Source organism: Triturus cristatus, chromosome 2_2 (assembly GCF_964204655.1).
Source record: "Triturus cristatus chromosome 2_2, aTriCri1.1, whole genome shotgun sequence".
NCBI lineage: Eukaryota > Metazoa > Chordata > Amphibia > Caudata > Salamandridae > Triturus > Triturus cristatus.
In genome coordinates, this window is record NC_140582.1 from 314297825 (window position 1) to 314314374 (window position 16550).

General features: G+C 45.7%; 1 protein-coding gene across 2 annotated transcripts in view; it reads left to right on the forward strand.

The window, feature by feature from the left end:
- The first annotated feature begins 305 nt into the window (after positions 1 to 305).
- Positions 306 to 16550, forward strand: part of CFI (complement factor I) — a 181567-nt gene continuing 165322 nt past the window's right edge. For both annotated transcript variants that reach the window (XM_085641367.1, XM_085641368.1), the window contains exon 1: positions 306 to 400. In XM_085641367.1, coding sequence (XP_085497493.1) covers positions 329 to 400 — 72 coding nt within the window. In that variant the 5' untranslated portion in view covers positions 306 to 328. The remainder of the gene's footprint in view (positions 401 to 16550) is intronic.

Below are 16550 nucleotides of genomic sequence, written 5' to 3' on the forward strand. Positions count from 1 at the left end.
ATGAACACAGCCATTGTTTGAGAGGTTTATATAGTGTAAGAGAATAATCCCGCGGTGCATCACCTCTCTCGCCGGATCGGCCCGCTGCCGGGGGCGGAGTCTGCTGAGTGACGTGCGCCTTATCTCTTCTTTTGCAACGCTGCTGATTCCCGTAAAACCAGGCTCCTGGGGGCGGTGTTTGGGTTCGGGCTCTTTATACATTCCGGCGCTGCTGGTCTTCCAAAGAAGCCCCTCGGTAGTATTTCAAGAGAGGTTAAATATTAAACCTGCGTCGTTTCATGTCCGAAAGGAGCACCCCTTTCATCACCACAGAGGAACGGAATTCGCCATGAAAGCGCCGCAGCTGCTCTGTGTGCTCCTCGGCCTGTCCCTGGGCGTCCACGCACTGGCGGTGACCACTGTAAGTTCGTCGTTCTTTGCAGCGCCAAAACTGTACTGTATTTAGCATCTAAATAGCGCTTCATAACATGTATTCTAAAACTGCTGCTAACTTAATTTGGGGGCGCTGGTATAGTGCTATGTGTAACGCTGAAAGTTTACGGGCTCTTATTGAGGATTATTACTCTCGAAACATGGAAACGCTGTTCAAATTACAAACATAGTTAGTGTACATTTGCGTTCTGGAGAGGGTGCGTACTTCAGTTCACGTCGATCGGTTTTTATTCTTGCACGAATTACAAACACGTCAAGCATAATTCTTGAAACATTTGCTTCTGCAGGCCAGGGGGCAGAGGAATGGGGATTAAATGGTCCGCGTGGATGGCATCACAGTCATGCATTACAAATGTAATATTGTACAAGATTGTAAAGATACAGAACATAATAACGATTTAGTGAGATAAATTTAGCTATCGTTGTCGCAGCCAGTGCAATGGCACAGGCCCAATCAGGCCCGGCTCCAGGAATTTTTATTTGGGTGGGCCAAGGGTGCATTTGGGTGGGCCACTGCGGGCTTGATTTGTCGCAAATATGTCTAGGCAGGCCTGCTTCCGGGCCCTCCTTTATCTCTCCTTAGTCTTACAAGGCCCAGTAAAACGCACTCTTTTCCAAATCTCTTTCTAAATATTATCACTCTCAAAAAGTGTTTTTTCTATGTATGTTCCTTTGATGGGAACATGAGGTTTCTGAGGTGGGAGTATCAGGCAACTGACACTTCTCGGGCTCCCTCTGTGCGAGCCTTCAGGGAGAATCCTTCTTCATTACTACCTCCACCTGACCCCGGACTCTGCAACGCACCCCTTTACAGGCTTGATTATCCACTACTCCTCTCCAGTGCACCTTATCTCACAGTTGACCTTGGGCCCCAGCCCCATATCAGGCACCATCGGGCTCCACAAACATTAGTAAAATCACCTTCAAACTTAAAACATTGAATATAGCAGTAAATATAATTAGCACACACTTTAAAGTATGTTCCAGTAGCCCTTATGACCCGACTGCTAATTAAATAAACAAAAACAGAAAGACCATGACAGGGTCTTTAGCGCTGATGCGAAAGTCTTTTTTGGCACCACACCAAGAACCTCTTTCTCCGTAAATACCATTACTACCACCTTCCAACAGTGCCCCTCATCCCTCCATGGCCCCCACTATTGACCTCTTCCTCGGATTCCCTCACTACCACCCTCCACCAGTGCCCCTCGTCTCTCCCTAGCTCCACCCTCCACCCCATGACCTCTTCCTCAGATTCCCTCACTGCCACCCTCCAACAGTGCCCCTCTTCGCTCCATAGCCCCTCCCACTACCTCCTCCTCAGATTCCCTCACTGCCACCCTCCAACAGTGCCCCTCATCTTTACGTAGCCCCTCTCTCATATGCATTTCATTTGTTGTATAGCGTAACTCATATCAGTGTAGTGTGTGTCAGTACTTTAGACCACGCACACATTATACAGAGACAATGAATCATACAAGTATATAAATCAGTCTACAGGGAATGTCACATAAGCCAATGAGGATTACAAGGTGTATGAATCACATGTCATCCATACTGGTTGGCAGTATATTTTGAGAGGGTTTGGTCTGGGGAAACACAACCGTAGGATTTAAAGAGTATTCCATGGGGATCTGCTTTACTGATAAAAATGTATATCTGCTCAAACCTACTCATATTAGCAACATTAGAATAATGAAAGACTGAGGAAGTTCTAACTATATCACAAAACTAAACAAGCATTGGAAATGCAATTGGTCTCACATTTGTTTGAGTTAGAGCTATTGGCATTGTAAATGGCAATGTCTTTTACCTATGTGTTATGAAGTGTATGTATGTGGTGTGTAGTGGAATTATGTGGGTTGGATTGGATTAGTTAGTTGTGTGGCGTGGAATTCCTTGGTGTGGAGTGGATTTGTGCTGTGGAATTATGTGGCATGGTGTTGTGGAAATATGTGGATAGTATTTATGTGGTATTGGTGTACTGGAATTATATGGAGTGGGATTGTGTGTTATGGAGTGTAATTATGTGTAATTGCATTTTGTGTTGTGGAGTGGTATGTAGTGGACTTTAATTATGTGGTGTGGTGTTGAATTTTGTGGCACAATGTGTAATTGTGTGGTGTGGATTGGATGTATGTGGTGTGTTGTGTAATTGTGTTGTTTGAATAGTATTATGTGATTTGGTGTCAAATTATGTGATGTGGATTGGACATGTGTGAAATTGAAATGTGTGGCATGAAACTGTGTTTCTAGCTTTGTATTTGAGAGCTATTGGCATTGTCAATGTTGATGTGTTTTAGCCATGTGTTATGGAGTGGATTGAATGTATGTGGTGTGGATTAGAATTATGTGGGTTGGATTGGAATTGTTTGTTGTGCACTAGTGTGGTTTGGAATTGTGGGGTGTTGAGTTAAGTTTTGTGTAGTGGAATTATCTGCCATGATGTGCAGTGGAATTGTGTAGATATAAATTATGTGGCTTCAAGTGTATTGAAATTATTTGGAGTGGGATTGTGTATTATCGAGTGTAATTATGTGGAGTGATATTGGAGTGATATTGTGTGTCATGGAGTGGCATGAAGTGGAGTGGAATTTTGTGGTGTTGAATTTTGCAGCATGATGTGGAACTATGTGTTGTGAATTGGATATATGTGGTGTGGAGTTGAATTGTGTGGCATGGAACTGTGTGGAGGGTCCCTGTGTTCAGCTGGCCATTGCGAGGAGTTTCCTGCTGCTGCCTTTACCAGCGCTGCCTACCTGCTGTGCTGCAGTCCCCCGCCGCCGCTATCCACACCAGCGACCGCAGAGCGGGGACAGGGCAGAAACTACATCCCCCAGCATCCTGAGCACCACCAGACCCGCGGACGCCCTGTTTGCGCCACGAGGCGCTTAAAAGAACGCCGCTGCCTCGGCAGAGCGGGTCCCTGTGTTCAGCTGGCCATTGCGAGGAGTTTCCTGCTGCTGCCTTTACCAGCGCTGCCTACCTGCTGTGCTGCAGTCCCCCGCCGCCGCTATCCACACCAGCGACCGCAGAGCGGGGACAGGGCAGAAACTACATCCCCCAGCATCCTGAGCGCCACCAGACCCGCGGACGCCCTGTTTGCGCCACGAGGAGCTTAAAAGAACGCCGCTGCCTCGGCGGAGCGGGTCCCTGTGTTCAGCTGGCCATTGCGAGGAGTTTCCTGCTGCTGCCTTTACCAGCGCTGCCTACCTGCTGTGCTGCAGTCCCCCGCCGCCGCTATCCACACCAGTGACCGCAGAGCGGGGACAGGGCAGAAACTACATCCCCCAGCATCCTGAGCGCCACCAGACCCGCGGACGCCCTGTTTGCGCCACGAGGCGCTTAAAAGAACGCCGCTGCCTCGGCGGAGTGGGTCCCTGTGTTCAGCTGGCCATTGCGAGGAGTTTCCTGCTGCTGCCTTTACCAGCGCTGCCTACCTGCTGTGCTGCAGTCCCCCGCCGCCGCTATCCACACCAGCGACCGCTGAGCGGGGACAGGGCTGAAACTACATCCCCCAGCATCCTGAGCGCCACCAGACCCGCGGATGCCCTGTTTGCGCCACGAGGCGCTTAAAAGAACGCCGCTGCCTCGGCGGAGCGGGTCCCTGTGTTCAGCTGGCCATTGCGAGGAGTTTCCTGCTGCTGCCTTTACCAGCGCTGCCTACCTGCTGTGCTGCAGTCCCCCGCCGCCGCTATCCACACCAGCGACCGCAGAGCGGGGACAGGGCAGAAACTACATCCCACAGCATCCTGAGCGCCACCAGACCCGCGGACGCCCTGTTTGCGCCACGAGGCGCTTAAAAGAACGCCGCTGCCTACGCGTCGCGGGACGCGTGCGGGCGACGCCGGGCTGAGCCCGGGCAGAGGGCGGGCCGTCTGTGGCCGTCCGGGGCCGGAAGAGGCCGGGCAGGGCCACCCCCCCTTATCTGCTGTGATACGGTCACTGTTATAAGGTACTGTGACAATTGCAAACGTTGGGACTCTGGCATTCTGTTGCACGTTGTGGATTGTGATAGCCCGGGACAGAAGGAGGCTGTGATCTCTCCTTACGTGTAGTAGCACCAACCGGGTCTAGCTCATATTGTCATAGTGGATTGTGGAGAATACGAGAGGGTTGTCAGGGTTGGTAATCGTTTGTCATCTATGACTGAATTGCAGTAGTACTGTATTAGTTTACTCCATGTCTAAAGTTAAATCTATTTCAGCTAAATCAACCATGGATAACTACCTAGTGAAGATGGTCGATAAGATAAATCAAGAGCGTAGGAAATCATTGGGGCGGGTGGAAGCTATTGATCCTATTTTCTCAAATATTATCCCCCCTACTCCTTTACCTGCTGTAGTTAATGTAAATGATGAGATCAATGACCCGATTCATGATACGGATGACACCATAGTGGTTGACACCATAGATGAAAATAGTACAGTTGACCCCTCTCTTGAGGATTTAATACGTACTTCAGACCCATCGACTGCTACCCTGACGGCTACAACATCGCAGAGAATACTACGTTCTAGCCGGACACATAATAAGATTGCACATTCTAAGAGGGGGGGGGGGCGATCATCATTATCTAAGAGAACTGATCCTTTAGTAATTAATTCTGCTCAAACCCCTATTGTAGTACAGGATAGCCACTCGGTCACTATTGATAGTAGACAGCTGGACCTCTTAATCAGTATGATTGATGCCAAGTTTGATCTACTAATTAAACCATTACTGAACAAACTTGATATGGTAGTTACAGAAGTGGCCAGACTAGGAGGCTTGTTAGAATCACATCTCAACGCAAGCAATGGTACCAAAGTTAATATTGAGGTTCCAGAAAATAATCATGTCCCTCGACAGGCCTCTGAGATAGTTAAACCAACGGCCAAGATTAACCCCCCTAAGACATCATACGGTGAACAATGTGATGAGAGACGAAATGTTATAGATTCTCTGCAGACTCTAGGCCAACAAAGATTGTTGTATACCCCTATCGCTGTGAATCAGTCTGGACCTGGTGTAAAAAACACTGGTACTTCTAGACCTGACCTGCCCCCAGCTTGTGTCCCGTTTGTGGCAGTTCTTACCAATGTTCCACAAGTTAAAGAAACAGGCCGCAATCATAGTGAAACCCATGCTTCTTTGAAAAACAAAACTGTGGATTGGTTGCATCGGGAATGCGGCTTCCCAGTAGTCTTGGCAAAGGATATAATAAGTACAAGAAGAGTCAATTGGATTGGGAGCTCGCGCAAGACTTGCGGGGGTGACTGTATTGTAGTTAACTTCCGTAGCCCCCATCTTGCATCCACAGCTTTGTTAAGAGCACAGTCATCTTCCTCATTGGACCAAGGGATATCTCTTCGGCCTTTAGGGTATTTCTATAGGCATCTTAATACCCGTCCCAATTTTGTACCTACTGGGACGAGAGAAGGAGATATGCATGTTTTCCCTGGCCCTACCATTACTACGGCAAACCGATTTGAAGTATTGAGCGGACTGGATGGGAATGATTGACTGGCGCCAGTTTCGTTTAATCCAACAGATGCCGCTGACACTGTGGGAGGCAAGGGAGGGAATGTTACTGTGAGGGTGTCAGATACAGTAGATGCCAGTGGGAATGACATTACCAGTGGGAAGATTGGTCACTGTGAAAGAGAGAATTGTGCTCCCCTGTTCGGGGACCAGCCTTGTAGTTCTATCCCTTCTGTTCCTACTAGGCCCATAACCTCTCCCAAACCTGGGAGACAGAGTGCTTGCTTGATCGCTAGCTGGAATATCGCGGGACTTTCATCTAAGGTCACTTGCCTGGGATGGGTAGAATTTATTAATACTTTTAACATTATATGCTTTCAGGAAACTTGGTGTGTTGACCCAATCAATTATAATGGTTTTGTTTCTTTTAATTTACCAGCTGTGGCCTCATCGTCGGGCAGAACAAAGGGTGGGTTATTGGTTTTGATTTCTGTAGATACACCCTTCAAAGTTAAAAAACATGTTTTGGTTGGTGCACACTCCCAGATTTTATGGCTTCAACAGGAGCAGGACAGGAATATCCTTTTAATTAATTTTTACAATAATGTCTTTGACTGTTCAAGGTGCCAGGTTGCACTTGCATTGGAATCTGCCATGGAAGACATTGTAACCAAATTTGATATTGTTTTTGATATCGTTTGGGTAGGAGATTTTAATACAGTGGTGTGTCCCCTTGCCGCTCAAAGGGTTTGTGGCTTTACTGATCACTGGCGGGATGGTGTCTGTCACTTCCCTCATAATTCTTATGGTAATTCTCTGAACAAAATTTTAACTATATATGACATGGAAATATTGGTTAACCAGGTTAATCACTCAGGTGAAATTATTCCCACTTACACGGGAAGGAACGCCAATACAGTGATTGATTTTATCTGTATATCATCTGGTATTGGTCCATGGTGTTCAACCCCTGTAGTTGTGGATAACTTAATTAGTGATCACAATTGTATCACTGCTGAGATATCCTTATGGAAGGAACGACCTGTGTATATTCCATGTACCATTACCAATATTGAGCCCCATCGCCCTAATGGTATTCGTATCAGATGGAAAGGTAATAAAGCGGACATTCAGTCTAATGCCATTGTATCAAAATGTCTTACGGAAATTGTTACAATTTTAGAAAGTGAAGAAGGAAATGCCGAAATCGTGCATACTTTTATTAATATTAATTTAACCATAGATAGCAACTTCACTGTACCTCATAAGGGCAGGAAACTCCAGCACAGGGGATGGTTTGACCATACATGCACTACTGCACTTAAAAGGCTCAAAATAGCACTGTCAGCAGAGAAGAGAGATATTGGAACCATTAGGGGATTACGAGGGATCTACCAGACCGCTATTAAGTCTAGGAAAATAGAACTAAGACAAGAGGCATGGGATAAATTGGACCAAGCAGCCTCTAGTCGGGATTCTTCATTATTTTGGGCAACAGTTAATAGCCCCTTTCTAAAGGATGATAAGATGCCCGAACTATCAGCAAATGTTAGTTCGGAGAGTTGGGTCACCCATTTTTCGCAGATTTTTGATTCGGCTAGAAACGGAGAACTTCATGATGACAGGTGGCCTGTCATACCTTTGGACATTACCACCGCCGAAGTGTGGGATAGTATCAAATCTAGCAAGGGTGGGAAGGCCCAGGGACCAGATGGGGTTCCCATTGATGTATACAAAACAGTACCAGAGATTTGGGGTCCGTTGCTTACAAAGGTATTCAACACTGCCGTATCCAACGGGGTTCCCCACACCTGGGAGGAATCCATTATTGTACCAATCTATAAGAAAGGAGACAGGGGGGATGCGAAGAACTACCGCCCAATTTCCCTCCTGGACTCCTCGGTGAAAATCATGAGCCGGGTGCTCATGGTTAGGCTAGAAGAATGGGCTGAGTCCAATAATATCCAGGCTGATTCCCAATATGGCTTCAGGAAGGGCAGAGGAACATTAGAACAATGCCTCAACCTTGACTTAATTATAGGGAAATATACCAAGGCAAAAAAAGGATCTCTCTATCTCTGCTTTGCAGACTTGAGTAGTGCCTTTGATATGGTGGACCATAATATTTTATGGACCACGTTATTGGAAATGGGGGCACCAGAGTCTATTGTTTATTTCTTAGCGAGACTCTATGCTAAATTAAATTCTAGTGTTCGTTATGGTCAGGCTGGGGAGTGTACCCCCAAGTTCAGTGTTAGACGGGGAATTAGACAAGGGTGTGTGCTTGCCCCTTTACTTTTTATTCTTTTTATTAACAAAGTGGACTCAGTTTTAAAGGAGGTTGTGGCTGACGCACCTAAAATTAACGATTTCAGCGTCCCCGTACTTCTTTACGCGGACGACGCTGTAATTTTGTCTAGGACCCCCATTGGCCTACAGCGTTTGATGGACAGGTTTTCACTGTTCATCAACGACAGGAAGCTGTTGATTAACAAGACAAAAACTTTTATTATGGAATGTGGTGTGGTATGTAAAAAACCCCATGCCTTTTTCATAGAAGGTCATAAGGTGTCAACAGTGGAGTCTTTTAATTACCTCGGCATCACTTTTTCTAAATCGGGCAGCTGGACCAGTGAGATCAATAGTGTCCAGGCTAAGATGGCAAAAAGCTCTTATGGGGTGTTCAAATTTGCTACTAATATTGGAGATAAACGGATTAAAGATATGCTGACGATCTTTCAAATGAGATGTTTATCGGTGGCCCTCTATGGAGCCGGGGTGTGGGGGCATATCAAGGCAGGGAACCTGCAAGTGGAGGAAAACCTCTTTCTTAAAAGGCTGCTGTGTTTGCCGAAATCAGCCACCAACGATTTGGCTCACAGAGAGCTAGGTATCTTCCACCTCTCTGATTTACTGGCACTAAGGCCCTTAATGTTGTGGCGCTCCGTCTGGTTAAAGGAAGAGACCTCCCTAAGTAGAGCAATTATTGGAGACTGTCTCTCCACCGATGGCCATCTAAAAATCCCCTGGATTAAATATGTCATAAATTGTTATACAGAGATTTATGGTATTAGACTTAAAGATGATTGTAACGCCCCCTCCAGTTTGTCCAAAGAAGTGATGAAATCGGGCTTTATGAATTTTAAGTTAGAGCAACGGGAAAGGACCAGTAGTAACTTAAGTACATGTATGTTTTACGGCAGATTCTGTGAAAACGAGGGATTTCAGCCGTATCTGAGCCTAGTTACTCGACCCTCCCACAGGTATGTTATTACCAGATTAAGGTTTGGGATAGTCCATCTTCTGGTGGCCTACCCGTGTATCAAAAAACATCCGGTAGGCCCATGCCCATGTGATAACGTATCAGCTCAAAGCACTATGCACTTTCTTCTGTTATGTAACCTATATGATAACTATCGTCAAGCCTATCTCAAACCTATCCTGTTAAAATATGGAGTTAGGAATACACAAGATGCTATGAAGTTGCTTTTTAAACCATATCCTGATGTATGCTTTTTTACTGCTACCTTCCTCCTATCAGCTATCAAAGCAAGGCCTGGTATGCTTTTTTAATTATTTAAATGTTTTAAATCATGTAACCTGTCCGCAATTTTATAATGTGATATGTTTATTGTATTTGCTGTGTATTTGCTTTGCTTTTATGGACTTGTGTTTTAAGCTCCGAATAAAGCCTTATGAAATGAAAATGAGTGAAATTATATTGAGTGTAAATATGTGGTTTGGTGTGGAGTGTATTTATGTGGATTGTTATGTGGCATATAGTGTATTTATGTGGGGTGTATTTATGTGGTATTGAGTAGAGTGCAATTAGGTGGAGTTGAAGTGTGTTGTTGAGTGGTATTATGTGGAGTGAAAATGTGTTAGGTGATGTTATACGGTGGTCTGGTTGAATCATGGTTGTATTGTCATATCCATGGCATCCAAGTCAATACTAATAATAAACTGCTCAAGAATTCTCACTGCGGTACCGGTCGCCATCCAGAGTTAAAAGACAGTATAAGAACATACAGCAAATTATGAAAGGAACAAATGGAAAATTAAAGGCTAGCGTATTGATATTCTGTGTGACAGTAGGGGACTTCTCCTGTTATTGCAGTATTTTCAAAGAAAAGCAGACGGCTGCCAGTCATATGGTAAGTGAAAGTGAAAAAATCATGTGCAGCAAGTCTCAGCACATGATTTATCACTCAAAAATCACCTTTAAATATATTGAAAATGTAACCAATTTTCTCCAAACATCAGCTTTAAGCTTTGAAAATACACACATTTTCATCTTTAAATAAATAATTTTGTCATACATATGTTAAGTTAAGCAAACAAACCGTTCCAATTCATAAAGCTGGGATGCACACAGGAGACCGACTAACAAGTAGCTGGAGAGCGACCAGTAGCTCATTAGCTACTCGTTAGAGAAGCCTAATGTAAAGTCTTAAAAAATCAGTTCCCCAAAAGTGGATGGATACAGTACTTTACTGATGGGAAACTGATAAGAGAAGCAATAGGAGGCAAAAGCATTGGTAAATGCAGGAAAGCATGCTACAGTAATCTAACGCATTCACTTTTTTTACCAGCATAATAAAACAAGCATTTGCAATGCAATAGGTCTCGCATTTGCGAGAGTGTTAACCTATTGGCATTGTAAATGACAATGCCTTTTATTTATGTTTTAAAAACCCACACATAAATAAAAGGCATTGCCATTTACAGTGCCAATAGCTCAAACTCTTAACAACTGCGAGACCTATTGCATTGCAAATGCTTGTTCTTACATATTCTCAGTGATTTCTGGCACTACAGAAACACGCCACTATTCCGTAGTGCACCAAGCACTATTCAAACTATTGACTTTCTCGTGAAACATACAAATCTAGAATTACTGCAGTAACCACGTGAGCTTTCCTACCAGAACAATGCATGTCTCACGAATTGGTTTCACTTGCGTTTATCATTTAAGATGTGTGCCTTTGCATCATATGTATGCAGGAGTACGGCCAACAACATTTTTACAAACGAATATGTTGTACGCACAGGATTTGCCCTTCTATCACAGGATGTTAAGTTAAAACAAGCCCTTTTGTGGTGTGGCAACAGCCACACTGGCCACGTCTAATATCTTTCATGGTGATGACAGAGCCCTCTTCTGTTCCCTGTCAACATGAATAGATATTCATTGCACTCTTCCATGTAGGGGATATATTGTGCATTTGTGAAAAACATGCCTGTGGTGATGTAAGCCACTCAAGTGCAGCCCACCACGTCTAAAGTACCAGAGTGTTTGATGGGCCGCACTCAAGCTGAAAAAGCCGCGTGATCAATGTTTACAATCTCCGGATCCAGGTGACCGCGGCCATCTTGCGAGTCGCTCAATAGATGTGAAGGGGCCGTGATATTGAAGGCAGCCGAGCGCTCCACTTCAGCTGAGTGTGCAATCTCCTCTCACAATTGTGCTGTCACCGCCTCCGACACTCAAAGCTGTCAAGCGCGACTCATGACAAATTGTAGGTCTTACGAAACGAAAAATGAAAAAAGTGCATTTTGTGGCTGAGCACAAAAAAGGAAATACAAAATCCATTCATTTCCTGCCAAAGTATTTGCAATTCGTTTTAAAGAGAGCGTGGCGATCTTCAGTAGAGGAGTAAAGCATGAAGCAGCTAATCTAAAAGTACCGCCTCAACATAAACATTGCAGCACATTAAAAACACAGAAGTGCTTGTTTCTGACGATGCAATGACTAATGCGCACAATAAAAAACGCCAACAATGCCACAAAATATGAGCAATGGTTTCCATTTGATGCGCTTCGTGATGTCAGAGACAATTGTAACAAGCCCGGCGGAGCGTGGCGAGGGAGCGCATTCCAGGCAGGGGAGCGGACCCTTTGAAGTGCGCGATGCCAAAGCGGATTGCATGGCGGCACAATGCGCGTGATTGTGCGCGTGCTAGCCATGCAATCCGCTTTTGGGAGCACTTTGATACGCCATGGCTTTTCCCAGCATTGATGCAGGATATTTTTACCAATCTATTTGCTCGAACTCACCACGTTATTTCAGTAATCAGAATGACTCAAACAGAATGCCATGGTGCAAAAGACACAGGCAGACAGAATGCTAGGTGTTCCATGCCAGAATGTAAACCAGATCCTCACGAGGGTTAGTCTCACGCATGGAACTGTTTACTCACGCTTACATATCATCAAGATCAAATAAATGTTATAATTGTGAACTTACTTTCAACAAAATAAGCAGAACTGCCATGTAAAGCTAGCCTCATACACATGTTCCCCTGAATTAATGAATAATAGGACAGTTGCCACAACAGCTATTCCTGTCGGAATTCTAGTTCTATTTTTTTTTTTTTTTTTAGAAAAAACATTGCTTCTCAAATTCGATGTAATTTTAAAATAAATTCTTCAACTCGCAATATGTCACTTAGTGCTACACCATGCCTACAACAGGAGGTTTTGCGCCAGCAGTTGACAGAAAACACTTTAAATACAAATAGCCCAACATAACTGAGAGATTAACTTTCACTGCAGTTTATCACTCAGTGCTTTTACAATTCAAACACATGATTAACTCAAGTGGAGATGTCAACCCAACTTGGGAATCCCTAGAAACAGCGACCAAATGTGCCAGAGGTGCTAATTAGAAGCACACTTTCACTGCAAAAGAAACGTACAGACAGGAACATACCACTGCACAGGCAATAATACCAAACCTTCCAACACTTATGCAAACGTTTGCCATCCAACCACCATAGTGACAATACATACGCATTCAAGATTATACAACTGCAGTGCAAATCAGCCAGTGCTGCAAAAGCACATACTTGAATGTACTTCCTGAATGGCTCATACCTGGGATGCACACAATAGGGGCAGGATCTGCACTTCCTCATCATTTCTGACTCTATACATAGACACCACTGGGACAATACATACACCTGCCAGATGAGGGACCTATAAATCAAGCCACAGACCTCTTAAAACAAGTCGCCATTGACATGCAATCAGAGGCGTGGAGAGGCAGAGGCGCCACCCTAGTGCAGGATGCCTCTAGCAGTGCAGTGTTGTGTTTGCTTATGGGTTTGGTTATAGATGTTTGGGGTTATGTTGGTCGTAGACTACTAAGAAGAGTGGACCAAGGTGTTTTACTTGGTTTTATATAATGTGTGCCAAGTCTTTCTTGACGTCAGAGCCGTGTACACATAATAGAAAACAGTAGCTCGAACAAACCAGTACATTCTATTACAAAGGATTGCACAAGAAGGCAAACGTTACTGAAACTCATAGTATGAACAAATATGTGTTTTAAGTGAGTTGCTAAAGGATGCAAAGATCTAGGTTTATGCAGATTAGGGATACGCAAACTGATCTCATTGGTTTACGCAGTGCCTAGGGTCTCGTGGTACTCCTAGAGCTGGTTTAAGATTCCCAGCCGTGGTGGCTGTTTCCACATGCTAAAAGAATAGACATGACAGATATGGAAAACCAAACTCCACGGAAGCCGCCTGCAAAGGCAATGCGCAAAACACTATTAAACGTACCTCTTTAGTGACCTTATGAACGTGTTAGGCCACACTTGTTTGAGATGTCACACCAAGACGCATTGTTTTCACTCATTGTATTGCAAAGCCAGGCTCCCCCACAGCTGTGAAACTGGATGCAAACGGAAGCTTACGGGAAACACACAAAGTCTGTAAATATCAGCGCTCTGAAAAAAAAATTGAAGCTGACGAGGAGGGAGTGGGAGGGGATTCACTGAAAGTGACACGGCAGTGAAAGGAAAACAAACAAGCCCGGCGGAGCGTGGCGGGGGAGCGCATTCCAGGCGGGGGAGCGGACCCTTTGAAGTGCTCCCAAAAAGCAGATTGCATGGCGGCACGATGCGCGTGATCGTGCGCGTGCTAGCCATGCAATCCACTTTTTGGGAGCACTTTTCAAACCCGCTTTCAATAGTCTCGCTTTGCGATCGCTTACGCGATAGCAAGGCGAGACCTAAAAAGCGAAGTTGTAACTATACCATTCATGTTTGTATGCAGCTCTTTGATGACAGTTCATTGGTCACTGTCCTATGTAAGGATTGTAACTTCTGAACTGCAAGGAACACAAGGATCTCTGTGACAAAGGCAGTAACCCACTGAGCTATCCACATAAAACACAGTTCATCTCCATTTAAAAGCTACTAACAGACAAATTATTGCTCTCCAGCAGGATCATTAATCACCAGCGTTATCTGGGCATTTTGTATTGTCTTATTGTTGTCCTGCATCGGCCATGATAATCATAAAAACTGTTTAAATGAAGCACACACGAAGTATGTGTCCTGCTGGGCCTGTGCATATTATAAACCGAAAAACAAATAGTAACAAATTCTCTTACCTACTCCATTATTCAAACTTTGTGTCACAGCCTGATGTGATAAGCAGCTGCAGGGGCCAGGAAAGGTGATAGGAATAAACAAACTTATTTTCTCCTGCGCTGCATAGAAAAAGAAATATCCACGCAGCAGGACAGTAGGCAAAGTTTACCTTTGTCAAAGAAAGGATTTGTCCCTTTCCCCATGTGGAGATGAAGGGGTGAAAAAATAAAAAACAAAGCCTCGTTAACATGTAAATGGTATTTTAAAGACCTGTGAAGTACCCAGGTGCGGCTGTTATAATCTCAAAAACTGTCTGTGTGCGCGCCCGGGAAGCTGTCTCGGCCCGGGCTTGACACACACCACGTGTGCTCTGCGCGCCTGCCTTCAAGCCCTCACTGCGAGGGCCAAGGCTCCTGTTTGGGTGGGCCAGGCTAATGTTTGGGTGGGCCTGGCCCACCCGGCCCACCCGCTAGAACCGGGCCTGGGCCCAGTCCTGAAAGCCTAGTAATATTGTTTCCGGGTTCTGGGCTGTACCACGGGCCCCTGGAGCCGCTGTGGGGCAGAGGGGTTTCTCATCACATTCTGTATCAGGGGCCCGTCTCCTGCGCTACGCCATTTACTGTGCACTGCTGCCCCGAGGCAGAGAAGTACAAAACATACTTAGCGGTACTGCAACACATGGATTAACGAGATGGAGGTTCATTGGCAAAACCGCTTGAGAGTGCCTTGGTAGTACAGCTGGGGTGTGTGCTGCAGATCTGTGAATCAGGTGCGTTAGCAGAGCTGGTTGTGAGGAGTGCTAGTCATGTTTAATGTTCATTTAATTAATAATTGACTGTTGTTGTGGCCAGCTCTAATTAGCCAAAGAGCGCCTCCTTGTGGCAGACTGTCACCAGCCCTGATGTTGACAATTAAGGGCCTATTTCCGAGCTCGCTAGAAAGCCCTCCGTACGACTCGGATCTGGTGGGCTTTCCGAGTGAAACGTGCTCCGGGAGTCTGAACGAGCGAGTACAACGCAGCCGTATGCTTACGGACTCGGTTCGCTCGGACTCCCCTTGAACCCTATGGGAGCCTATGTACAGATGCATACACAGGCTTCCATAGCAGAAAAGGGGTGGATGGGGAAAGCATACACCGGGTGCCCGCCACACTGTGCATGCCTGGATCGGAGGGACCCATGGGCACACCCCCGTGACAGATTTGGAGGGCCTTGGGTGAAGGGGTCTGCTACGGCCCCCGAAGTAGGATGCCGACAGCCGTTTCGTCTTCCTGAGGCCGAGGCGAAGCGGCTGTCCGAATCGTGCATCGTACTCGCTTGGTCAGAATTCGGCTCCATTGCGCAGCACGATTCGGTTAGGAATGAGTCATACGGACCGGTTCAGGCCCAGAAACGATTTGGTCACCGAGTACGTGATCTTCGCATCGTACTTGGTCGTTCGGGCCTGTGTACGAATCGGTTAGAAACAAGGGCTACGAATTGGATCTGGGAAAGCCAAATCCGATTCAGAGGCCTTCCGAACGACATCGGAATCGGGGTCTAAGTGTGGTGCTGAGCACCTGAAACCACCGACTTAAATTAACCACTGGGTTGTGAGGATCCTGCTACAGGAATCGGTTGGGACAGTGCTGCAGGACTCGACTGGGATGCATTGCCAGAACTACTTGTGTGTATGTTTTATGTGTTCATCACTAGAAAGGGACTTTGGCTCCGCACACATGTTGAGACCCAGAAGTACATCTTTTGATTCGGAAGAAGTTGTGCGCTTCCACAAAAAAGTGATTGCCCTCAGCAGCTGTGATCATCTTGTTTATTTATTGAGCTTCCTAAACGTGAACTTTCAGGGGCACACACATGACATTGGAATGTTATTAAGTGTCTTAGATGGTAATCTGGCTTGACAGTGCAGCAGAGTGGAGAAGTGTGGCTCAATGATTAGAGCGGCAGACCCTGATGCAGAGGTCTAGCCCGGGACCAGGGTTCAATTCCCCGTCTCGGCGGGTCTTGGGCTAAAAAATTCCACGGACCTGATCATTCTTGCCTCGGTGCCATTCCAATCATGGAGTCCCACTCTGCAACTCTGGGCAATAGCTTGCTTAATCTCCACAACGGCCCCCACAACACTAAGGAAGCCTGGCCTCCACCTTGGGGGTGCCCAGGAGTGGACGCCTCACAGGGAAAGCCAGGATGGGTTCCACAGCGGTATTCGTACAAGCGCCTTGAGACACTTGCGGGTGAGTAGTGCACTATACAAGTATCAATTTACAATTTACATT